Source organism: Mustela erminea, chromosome 9, assembly GCF_009829155.1.
Source record: "Mustela erminea isolate mMusErm1 chromosome 9, mMusErm1.Pri, whole genome shotgun sequence".
NCBI classification, from domain to species: domain Eukaryota; kingdom Metazoa; phylum Chordata; class Mammalia; order Carnivora; family Mustelidae; genus Mustela; species Mustela erminea.
This window is the reverse complement of record NC_045622.1, coordinates 32107745-32120446: the sequence shown is the minus strand read 5'-3', so window position 1 is coordinate 32120446 and position 12702 is coordinate 32107745. Positions and strand designations below refer to the sequence as shown.

Below are 12702 nucleotides of genomic sequence, written 5' to 3'. Positions count from 1 at the left end.
CACACATTCCAGTTTGCCCCTAGGGGAAATATATATAAGTGATTTTTTAAATAACGTCTGTTATCTCCAGGAAGTAGGAGGGGAAAAGTGGGGGAAAGGGCAGGAGGTTATTTTGAAAGAGAGATGTGAAAGTATTGTCTAGAGGATGGAGAGTAATGGAATCCACAAATGTGTTGGGATTAGGTGGCGCAAAGGGCTGCCTGAGGTTTATGGATGAATTTAGAGCAAATTTAGTCATCATTATTGATGTTTTTCTCCATTTTCTCCACATTCCCATGCCAAAAGTACAATAGGTATGTAATTTAATTTAACCTATGTAGAAGATGTGCTAGGGGAGTAAAAAGAAGAGAGAAAGGGGTAAGAAGTTGTGGTTGTAGGGAAGGAAGTATTAATCTAATAAAATACTATAAAATGTAAAATAGCTAGAGAAATGTTAGGTCCAAAAGGTTGAAAGACAATCAAAAGAGGTATGAGTTTTAGGAATTAATGTACTAAATGACTTGCTGGTTTTACTAAATGACACCTTTGCGCTCTCTCTATGGGTCTATAATACTCAAAATCCCTATCCATGTTTTATTATTATTATTGTTGTAGTTGTTGTTGTTATTGTCATTAAATTATTTATATTCCGGTGCTCAGACTTATAATTTCCTGAGACTGTTAATAAATTAAGACTGATCTGAGTTAGGAAAATAATTTGAACTTAGACATAAATGAATCAAAATTATTTATTTCTTAACCAGAAGGAAGGTGAATGGGGAGGGGTGTATGAAATGGGTGAAGGGAATTAAGAACACACTTATCTTGATGAGCCCTCAGTAATGTATAGAATTTCTCAATATCTGTATTGTACACCTCAGACTAATATAACACTCTATGCTAATAACACTGGAATTATTTTTTCATGTGGTGTATGGTAAATATTTAAAGAAATAATTACATCAATTGAAACATTCTAAATTAAGAGTATTGGGATAACTCTAGATTAGAAACATGCTAGTTCCAAATTGAATTTGTCATCTTGAAGGTTCAAATCCTTGGCTGTGAGTTCTGTAATTAACCTTAGTGAATGCCCACGTCCTCATCAATAAGTGGGGATAATAAGCCCTTGCCTTCTGTGCTTACAAACTGATCACAGACTTATGAGTTCACTCTTAACCAAAAGAACACCACAAAACTTCATATTTCTATGGCTTCCAGTCAAGGTATCATTCAAAAATCAAATTTTTATTTTAAAAACTGTTAAGAATCCTATTTGTTGTAGTGTCTTAGTGAAGATTTTACATGCAGGCAAGTAGCTATGTATTGAAAAATGCTAATTTAATTCTCACTCAAAATAAATGTAAATATTATTTTTTCGATTCTTCAATAATTTTTTCATCTATATGTCCTTCATATGTCAGAAAATGACTTTTTAAGTGATCCTCATGTAGATTATTTCTAAATTCCTGAAATCAACTTGGTCTAACTTTTAAATGTTGAATTACTTTTGTGCTAATATATTTTATAAAACAAACACATTGATTTTGATTGCCAACTCACTAGTTATTAACTGTGAGACCTTAGTCAAGCTTTTATTTGCTCTTCACAAGTTTAGTAATCCTCAAAATGGATAAATTAATATTTAATCTCCAAGATGCCTAGCATAGAGTATGTATGCTAGTAGATACTGTGATTATTATTTCATTTATACTTTCTTATTTTAGAATGTCAAAGATAGTTTCTGAATGAGATATGGTCAATTTTTATTACAGGATATTTATATGAGACACAAAAATATGACAATGATCTGAATAATCCTAATGATAACAGCAACAAAGAAATAAAAGTGATGAAAGAAGACTTCAATATTCAATCACTTTACAAATGAGGCAAAATATAAAAAGTTAATATTAGAAAATCTTTTGGCCATTTTTATAGAAATTACAAAAGTTAAAGCTATGATGCCCCACAAAGAGAGTACCTATATTAGTTCTTCAATATTATAATCTTACATAAGAATCTGATACCCTAATGTTAGTAATTAATAAAGTTCAAGTCTCTGGCATCTAGTCTAAAGTGTTTGACCTTTTCAATTGTTTTAGTTTTTGTAAAAAATCAAACTCAATTTCATGAAGTTCAGAACTCTTAAAAAACTATATTCACAAAACCTTTACTGTTAGAGAACTAAGAATACCTGAAGCATTGACAGTCTAAAGCTTACTGGTGATGAAGCACTGATAGTCTAAAGCTTACTGGCACCACCTACAGGATGAATATATAACCAAGTGCAATTTATTTTATTTTAAAGACTTATTTTTTATTTAATTGAGAGAGAAAGAGAGAGCGAGTGAGCGAGCGAGGGGTTGAGGGAGAAGGACAGGGAGAGAGAATCCCAACCAGGCCGAGTCTGGAGCCTGATGCAGGGCTTGATCCCATGACCCTGAGAACAGGACCTAAGTCACAATCAAGAGTCAGACTTTCAACTGCCTGAGCCACCCAGGCATCCCTAACCAAGTGCAATTTAAAATAAGCACTCTGATTCCCATTCCTTTTTTCAAACACACAACTCTCATACACCAAGCATTGTGACTTAATCAGAACAGATTTAAGACTAGGAAATTAAAACCCAGGAGGCAGATTAACCTCAACACTTTTTCTAATTATTTAAGATTTATCTGGTTGAATTGTATTGGGAAAATTAGACAATAGAAGGATGAAACTGGACTATTTTCTTACACTGTGCACAAAAATATGCTCAAAATGGATTAAAGACCTCAATGTGAGAAGGAATCCTTCAAATTCCTAGAGGAGAGCACAGGCAGCAACATGTTTGACCTCAGTGGCAACAACTTCTTGCTAGACATGTCTCCAAAGGCAAGGGAAACAAAAGCCAAAATAAACTATTAGGATTTCATCAAGATAAAAAGTATTTACAGAGGAAAAAAAAAAAAAGACAAAATCAAGACAATTGACAGAATGAGAGAAGATATTTGTAAATGTCCTATTAGATAAAGGGTTAGTAACCAAGATTTATAAAGAGCTTATAAATCTCAACATCCAAAAAACAATCCAAATTATCATATATAAAATTTAAGAAACAAAACAGATGAACATAGGGATAGGAAGGGAAAAATAAAATAAGATGAAATCAGAGGGGGAGAAAAACCGTAAGAGACTCTTGACCATCAGAAACAAACTGAGGGTTGCTGGAAGGGGAGGTGAAGGGAGGTGTGAGGGGAAGGGATAATTGGGTGATGGCATTAAGGAGGGCTTGTGATGTAATGAGCACTGACTGTTATATGTAAATGATTAATTACTGAACTCTACCTCTGAAACAACAATACACTATATGTTAATTAATTTAAATAAAATTAAAACAAATTTTATCCTGTTGCCTTGATCCTTTTCCCTCATTTCTCTGTAGTAGCTAACCAATCTATTGTACTTTAACCTAAAATCATAAGATCAGTGTCCTGAACTTCTCATGTACTTTCTCTCTCCCACACCTTCAAATAATTCACCTTTCTAGGCAATGGTTTTTTAAATGTTTTCATATGTATGTATGAGTGCAAGATGCACAATATCTACCTAAGTTGTCTTAATGGGTGAAAAACCTTCCTAACTTGTTTGCAAATTTGTTCAACCCACTATAACACCCAGTGTGATCGTTATGAAGTTTTTCAGGAGAACTACTTCTATAGATCTTACTATCTGGTAACATTATTCTTCCCCTGAGTTATCGGAAAAATTTTATCTTGCCATACCATGAATAACAAGACTGGAAATATATCCAGTTTTATTTTGGCGCTCTAAGTTTAAGGTAAAATTAATGGTCAACTTCTAATAATTTATAAAAATATATGACATATATTCTTAAGTGCTCATCTCAACCTAGAGGATTCATATCATACCCATTTTATCCTCACCTGGAATCTGTAAACCACTTGTTTGATCTTTTTGTATTGTATTTGTATTATATACAACTGTATATAACTATAACTGTAAGCTGTTTCAAATCCTTTGTTGGATAATGCAAGGAAGAAAGGGAAGAAGGAAAGAGGAAAGGTAAGCAGGTGGAGTAAAGAAGGAGAGAAGGGAAGGAAAAAACATGAATTGTACGTGTGTGTGTATGTGTAGCTCACATTCAGGAGAATATCATGAAGTACTGTATAATAACTCATAAACATGGCTATGACAAGCTGAAACTACAATAGTTTTGGCTCATACATCTATTGGGTGGCACAGATTCCTCTCCGCTGGGTCTATGGAAAGTTGGCCCAAGTAGATATGATTAGTTCATGCATCTACATCCATCCCTTGCATCTTCTCTGCAACCCTAGTATCTAACATTGTGTTCAATGTGTGGTTTTCACTGACAAAATATTTATTTAATAAATGGATGAAATGATTTTTCTTACATCTGTTGAATATTCTTCAAATCACACATCCTAAATCTATATTCTAACTGTCATGTGAGGTTCTCAAACACATCATTTATTATATACCTGTTTTTCTTTGCATGGTTCATTGAGGATGAATAGGTACAATAATTCTGTAAGCTGTGGTTCTAGTTAAAATTCCACTATCAAACTCTCCATGAGCTTCTGAAACTGGGAAAAGAGTGAGAAAAGACAAGGCCTAGAGCTCTGTGATTCTTGATCACAATTTTCTCCTCTAATCCATTACTTGTCTATTTGTCCACGTGCTATTTTACAAGTTTAGAAAAGGTTTATTTCAGTTCAAGACTTTAACCTGAATTTTAGAGTCCTTGTACTACTAAGATTTTACTTTTTACTCATTTTTCCCTTGCAAGTCAAAAATAGAACAACATGTTTTTATCATGTGTCAATAAAATAATCAAAGCTCCATCCATAAAAGTTCTTGTTTTTTTTTAATCTCCTTGATATATACAATGTATAACCTATTAAAATAAAGTAATAAGCACTCAAAGTAAGTTCTCTGGTGAGTACTCTCAAAGAAAAGTAACTGATTTTTATTCACAATGAGATAAAAATAACCAGCTGCTTTTTCATTAACATTATTCTGCCCAATTGCCATCCTCACTCTAACCAATAATTTTTTTTTTATTTTTACATAAATCATTCTGCCATAGATCAACCAGAATCTTCCCTAACACAGGAACCATTTTTACATTACAGGTAATAATATTCCACCTTTTATTTCCCCCTAGGAGGAAGGATTTAAATGAGAAAAGTATACTCTCCATGAAATTTCAGTCTTCTTTTTAGTATTTCTCCATATGTCTTATGAAAGAAAGAAATGTATTCATAATTGAAAAAAATCCATTTATCTTTGTTCCGCTGGTGCTATACTTCCTAGGAAATGACACAGAAAATTCCATGAGGAAATGTTGAACTGTACCTGCATTAACAGCTGATATCCAATGAAACAATTACAACTTTTAGGTCATTGTGATCTCAAAACACAATTTGGGTCATAATTATTCTATAATTTATAATCATTCTATAATTTTCTTTCTTTTTCATGTTTAATTTCTATAGTGTGCCTGTACTTCAGTGTCTCAGATATAGAACTTAATTTAGGACTGTTCTTTATTATAATATTCCTTTTTTAAAAGATTTTTATTTATTTATTTGACAGAGTGACCACAAGTAGGCAGAGAGGCATGCAGAGAGAGAGGGGGAAGCAGGCTCCAGGCTGAGCAGAGAGCCCGATGCAGCACTCGATCCCAGGACCCTGAGATCATGACCTGAGCTGAAGGCAGAGGCTTAACCCACTGAACCACCCAGGCGTCCCTATTAAAATATTCTGTTTACTATACTAGGTTGATTGAAATGTCATAATAAGGATAACATAAATTTGTAGTAAATATATTGGAAGATACATATATATTTTTCAAAAACCATTTAAGAAACTCAGTGATAATACATTGATGTCTAAATAGACTTTCAGAGATTATAAATTCAGTGATGATGAAAAAAGGAAAGTAAAACTATATAATCCCTAAAGAGACATTACAGCTTTACTGTGTGGTTCCTGTGTCTAAGTGTAGAGTCAAAGGAAGGCAAATTAAATATCTTGCCATGCTTGTTTTCTCAATTCAGATCTTTTATGGAAAAAGACAGCTTCTATCCCTAAGAATCAATACATAGGAACTTAATGCCGTGAGTCATACATATTTGAAAATGAGTAAAACTTGATTTTCAACAGAAGTTATTGTGTGTTTTCAAACCACTGTTGAAAAGAAGAAAGAAAGAAAGAAAGAAAGAAAGAAAGAAAGAAAGAAAGAAAGAAAGAAAGAAAAGAATAGAATAGAATTAGGGCAATTCTTTCTAATCTATCCAGTTTGTGAAAAGCTTAACTATTAATGAAACACAGAATTCTTAAAATTTTATTTATTTATTCACGAGAGACAGAGAGAGGGAGAGAGGCAGAAGCAGAGGGAGAAGCAGGCTGCTTCCGCAGGGAGACTTTTATGGGACTTGATCCCAGGACCCTGGATCAGGACCTGAGTTGAAGGTAGAACTTAACAAACTGAGCCACTCAGCATTCTGAAGCATAGAATTATGTGTAAAATTCTAAACACTTTCATCAATAATGAATACTTCCCTAATTATTTGGCATTACGCCTTCACTGTTTAGTATTTCTTCATGATTTTGAATGCATTTTAAAAGGTTTGATTGTACATTTAGTAAATCACTAAATTGTGGCAGATATCTCAAAAAAAGTATAGGATCCTTCTTAAGATATTAAAGTTAGTGATTTCTCTTTCATATAATTTCAGTATACTTTCTCTACTGCTTACCCTTCTCATCATTTGTCCAATTAACAAACACTAAATTTGAAAATCTGCATTGTATTACTGTAAAACATACTATTTTAATGTGAAGTAGTGAGGATTTTCCAAAAGAACTCTTTTACAATTGGTGAATAATGGAGGAAAACACAGAATATCTTCAAGAAGTATTTTTCACTACTGGAACACGATTTTACAGACAAAATTCTGGGACAATGTTTATTTATAAAAATATTGAAATCCTACTATTCCTAGGAAACTATTCTAAAAATCATATCTTTGATTAACTTAGCCCAAGAAGGGGGAAAGGGCCATATATACAGAGCTATGACTAGATTAATAAAAATAATAGAAATACAAATATTCTTCATTTTTTAGGTCACTTTATTTTTCGAAAAATATTTTAAAATTTTGCAAATGCAACATAATTTAAGAGAAGGGAGTTGATCGCCAATCGATGCTATGATTCTTCATGCATACAGTTGGGTATTTTGATAACTCTGATATTCCCAGAGTAATGAAGATGAATGAGTGTAATTAATTTATACCAGCCATTCCAGGTTTCTATAAAATGAAAAGAACATGACTTTCTCACTCACATTTATAGAAAAAGAATACTTTATATCCTCATCATATTTGCTAGAGCACACAAGTCTCTCTAATTTGGAAAATTCACGATTGGTTTTACATACCATTCCTAGCATGACATAATGAGGCACCAGGTTGGATACCAGACACCTCTAACCACTTCTATTTCTCTCCTCACTATGCATGATTTGGTCTTATTAGTAGTAGAAAAATCAGTATGTAGGAAATATTACAAATAAATAAAAGGACTATCAAATGTGTTATAAATGTATTGTCTATTTTCTTCCTATACATCAACTTATATGAACTATAAATAGAAAAAAAAGAGTGTGTAATACAAATAATCTAAAAATTGTGGTATTAAAAGTGTATGATATAGACTTGTTTTTAAGGCTCTGATATCACTGTGTAACAAAAATAAACTTTGCATAATGAGAGAAAAGTAGGTACAAATTATAAAAGTAGACATTGTTTAAGTTTTTTTTTTTTTTTTTTTTTTGCCTTTCATCTAAATGCTGTGTTATATTGACAGATCTGGGAAATTTTAGTGGCCGGACAAGAAGTGCAGTCTCTGTGAGGGAAGGCCAGGGGGTTGTTCTGATGTGCTCTCCTCCGCCTCATTCACCAGGTACAGTAGGATCCCATTCTATATTGCTGCCTATCTTGTTTACTATATGCTCATCCTTTTAGACAGGGTATTTAGTAAGAAACATTCCAGGTGAAATGTGCATTAAAAAAAAAATGTATCAGAGTACCAGCTGAGTAATTAAAGGTCATATATTCGAACTACCATTGGATAGAAGACTGCACTCCTATGATAAAATTGTTTTATTGCCATTCTAACTGTTGATTGTTATGGTTATGTCTCTGCCTGCCACCAGCGAGGAATACATTGCCTGGAGCACAAGGGATGTGATAAGCTAGAGTAAACATTTTTCAAAATTATTTGGAATGTCAGAGTTGAGTTAATAACAATGTGCATCTTGTTTCAGAAGATAAGCTTGCAACGGGATTGTTTATAGTGTTGTTTGTCACCCTGGGAAAAAAAAAAAACTGCTAAATTTTTTTTTTGAGTTTCAAACAAGACTATAATTTACGTATTATTTTTTGGCCACTTGAGCTCTTATTTGTAAAAGTCATATTAAAAGGTTAAGTACTTCACGGGGTTTGAAGAAACAGAATAGTAAACTGTGCTCAGATTAATTATATTCCCTTTGCCAACCCAGCTAATTATACTTTTTGTAAGTTCTATAATTTGAGATGAGTACCTCTTTGTATCTCAGTATAGTTTTCCTAGAATACAATTTAAGAGTGGCCAGTATCAATTAGGGAGAGAGAATCAAATGTCTGTCTGAGAAATAAGAAAGACCTTACCACTAACAGGAAACTGAATTCAGGGTCCTGGCATTTCAGTTAATTTTTCTTCTTTGTTTAGTGTGAAAATCATACTTATTTCTAGATTGTAATTATCAGTGTAGTAATGGGGACTAACTTTGTTCTACCATAGATAATTCTTATCATAAATTATGATAGGACCTCAATCAATTTTCTTAAAATTTCTCATCTTTATCTGACCCCTTCCTAATGTTTTTTGATTGAAGGAAAAGTAAATTATATTTCAATAAGAAAATATTTTTTAAAAACCATTTTGTTTTAAAGTCAAATACTAATTTGAATCAATTTTTGAGTTTTCTCCCACTTAATTCTTATATATCAATTCAGTCCACTCTTCTGTGAGTAGTTTGGAGACTTTTACAGTAAACATATTTAGTCTTACCTGCTTGTGATTCTAGACTTAGATACTTTCAAGGAAGCATGTATTGTAACTTTTTTCCTATGGATAAGACAGAAAATTTTAGTAGGTTTAAGTGAATCATGTAGCATCAGTATATGCTATGTCTACTGTTGGGTTATTAGATTTCATTTAAGGATCAGTGTTAGATGAGTAATAGTTAAAGATAAAAGAGAGGAAGGAAGAGGAGAAGGACAAAGGAACCTGCTCTATAAAGAATGAAAGTGTTCACCATCAGACCTACAGGAGTTAACACAAAAGCAATATTTTTTGAAACATAATCTGTATCACAAGACTGTTAGAACACGTACAGAAAGGGGATATATGAGACAATGATACAGGAAGCAAAACAAGATTACACAAAGACAAGTTATCCAATTGCCGAAGAAAACTACAGAGATTTCTACTGGGGAAAAATAGCAATAATGAATTGCATACATGATAAGCAAGAGATAAGAATATGTATTAATAATTGATGAAATAAAAATATGATAGATGATTGACATCAATAAGAGTAATCCCAGATGGTTGCTATTGTGTATATGTTGTAAGAATATATACACTTGGGGCACCTGGCTGCCTCAGTTGGTGGAGTATGTGACTCTTGATCTCGGTATTTTGAGTTTAAGCCCCACATTGGTTGTAGAGATTATTTAGGAAATAAATTGAAAAGAAATTTTTTTAAATTTAAAAAGAAATATTATGATAGTATGCTTTAATATGGTAGGAGAGGTTGTATTCTACTAGGTATTTATTTTGGGGTTTTATGTCAACTGTTGCACTCAAACATCAGTGTTAGCATCACAGAGTTTTAGGGGATACACGCATGGTCAAAACAACAGGAGTAACTCAGCATCCAGACAAATGTCTAACACTTACCAGATGAGTAGTTTTCTCCTGATCAGCCAAATCCTATCTTTAAGTTTCTTTAATGAATATCCCTTTTATATTCTTTCGCCAACTGAAACTTGCAAATACCCTGAAGATTTGGCTTCCCCACTGCCCTTTACAGTCATGGCTATTTATTCTCCCAATTGGTATGTACCATTCAGAGTAAGATTAGAACAGATATCCTTTCTCCTTATTACCCATTCTCCCTTCTTCCTCCTTGCAAACCCTCAGTTTTTAAATTTCAAGGCATTAGACTCCACACTTTCTTGTTGTAGTCATTTACACTTTCCAAGTTCATTATCTTCATTTGCTGAGATTTTACCATCTGGGTCACTGTCAATTTCTTCAATACTTATCCAGTCTTAATATTTGATAATTTCAATAGAGGTCTTACAATATCCCGTCCTCTCCATTCCTTTTATTTCTCCATTGGGATGCTCTTATTTTACAGTCAACCAGGGCCACTTAATCTGTTATTATCAACATGTACAGTCTCTCAATTACCACATTTTTATACTCTGATTAGCATTTACTTCCTCATTCCTTCCAGTACCCTGATTCCAGGAATCCTTTAATGTCATTGAAATCTGCAAATCATTGATCCTAGCCTCTTCTCACTCTATTTCCCCTCCTTTGATTCTCACTTTTTTCTTTCAATGATTATCATTTTCTTGCATAGAGTTTCAATTTTCTCACCCTTTTATGCTTCATCACACTGACTCAAAAGTTGACAAAACTTTAATCCTAATGTAGATCCAACTTTCAGCCTACTTCATGTCCAAACCTATTCAATTTAATATAACTGTAAAAGAAAAGAATCAGAGTTATGCAGACTGATCTAAGTCTAAAAACCAAACTATGGATTTCAAGGGCACTTTAATGCTGATCAAAAAAGAAATTAAAGATTTTATTTTTTATGACAGAGATAGCGAGAAAGGGAACACAAGCATGGGGGTGGGGGCTGGAGAGGGAGAAACAGGCTCCCTGCTGAGCAGAGAGCAGGACATGGGGCTTGATCCCAGGATGCTGGGATCATGACCTGAGCTGAAGACAGACACTTAATGACTGAGCCACCCAGGTGCCTAATCAGAAATTTAAAAAAAAAAAAAGTAAGTTTAGTTTCCTTACTGTAATTCTGTCAAATCTTAGTATGTCAAGTCTTCCTTCAGTTCTTCTGTCATCCCTACTCTCAGCTGAAAACCATGCATCCTACTCCACTGGGGAAAGGAAAGCAATTAGGAGATAGTATCTACAGCCTTCACAACCAAATGAAACACTCATTAGCATCTGTACTGATAGATTCTAAATACTACCCCCCCCCTTTTTAAGAAAGAGAGAGAGTACATGCTGGTGACTAAGGAGAGGCAGAGGGAAAGAGAGAATCTTAAGCAGACTCCGCACCTGACTTGGGCAGGGAGGACTACCTCTCACAACCCAGAGATTATGACCTGAGCTAAAATCAAGAACTGAATGCTTAACCAACTGAGCTGCGTGTGTCACCCGTTCTCTTTTTTAGTATAGATGCATTGTTGTGCTTTTACAACCAATCCCTTAACTTGTGCACTGTAGTTCATCCTTTTTCTGTCTACTCTAAGAAATCTCTTTAGTGAAGATGGTCTACATCTTTACCATGGATTGATTGTTTAGTCTCTTCTTGAACATTCCCAACAGCATCAACTATACTGTCTCTTCCTTCACCTGAAAACAAAACAAAGCAAAGCTCTCTTTACTGATGTCATCTCTCACCTACTACCTCATTTTTCTGCTCCTTTTCACTGCAAGACTCTTCAAAACCTTTGTCTACCATACTTCATCTAATTCCACTCCTTTGATTCTGCCTCTCTTTCTCACTGTCTGTCCCTTTTTCTCTTTCTGTCTCTCTCTTTTTAAAAGTAGATTTATTAAAGTACAATTAATATCCCAGGAAACTCACTCATTTTAAGTAGAGTTCACTGAATTTTAGTAAATTTATACAGTTGCGCTACCATTATCAAAATCTTGTGTTACAACACTTCCATCATTTCACAAAGGTATTCCTACCCAATATCCCCATTGATCTACTTTTTTAGAAAGTTCATTTTCACTGAATCAAATCATATAATGTTCAGTCTGTGTGTATATATATATATGTGGTGAGAGAGAGAGTTTGGTTTCTTATACTTAGCCTAGTGTTTCTAAGTTTCATTCATATTAAGACAAGTATCAGTAGTTTGTTAGTTTATATTGTTGAATAGCATTCCATTGTACAGATACACTCTATTCTGTTTATCCATTACTCAGCTGATGGGCATTTGGAATGTTTTCAGTCTTCAAGTTGTTGGTCAGTTCATCCTCCATAAAATGCTTTTCTTGCTTAGCTTTTAAATACTGAAAACATATATCTCCAAAACATATGTCTCCAATTAGAACTCTGGCTTGTATATTCATTTACCTATTCAACATTTCCAATCAGAATACCTAATAGGCATTAATAAACCTAACCATGTCTAAAACTACACTTCTCGTTATATCTTCCCTAAGTCTGCTTAGTCAAAGGCAATCCATCTCTTACTATCCATCAGGACTTAGAGTCATTTTTAACTTCTCACTTCCTGACACCCCACATATAAACAAACCATCAGCAATTTTATTGGTCCTACTCAAAGCTTTATCTAAAATTGACCATTTCTC

The 12702-nt window shown here is 33.5% G+C and overlaps 1 protein-coding gene across 2 annotated transcripts in view; it reads left to right on the top strand.

The window, feature by feature from the left end:
• The window catches only part of CNTN5 (contactin 5), a 1363702-nt gene that overhangs the window by 900449 nt on the left and 450551 nt on the right, over positions 1-12702 (top strand). For both annotated transcript variants that reach the window (XM_032358816.1, XM_032358817.1), the window contains one exon: positions 7882-7977. In XM_032358816.1, the coding sequence (XP_032214707.1) occupies positions 7882-7977 (96 nt within the window). The remainder of the gene's footprint in view (positions 1-7881; positions 7978-12702) is intronic.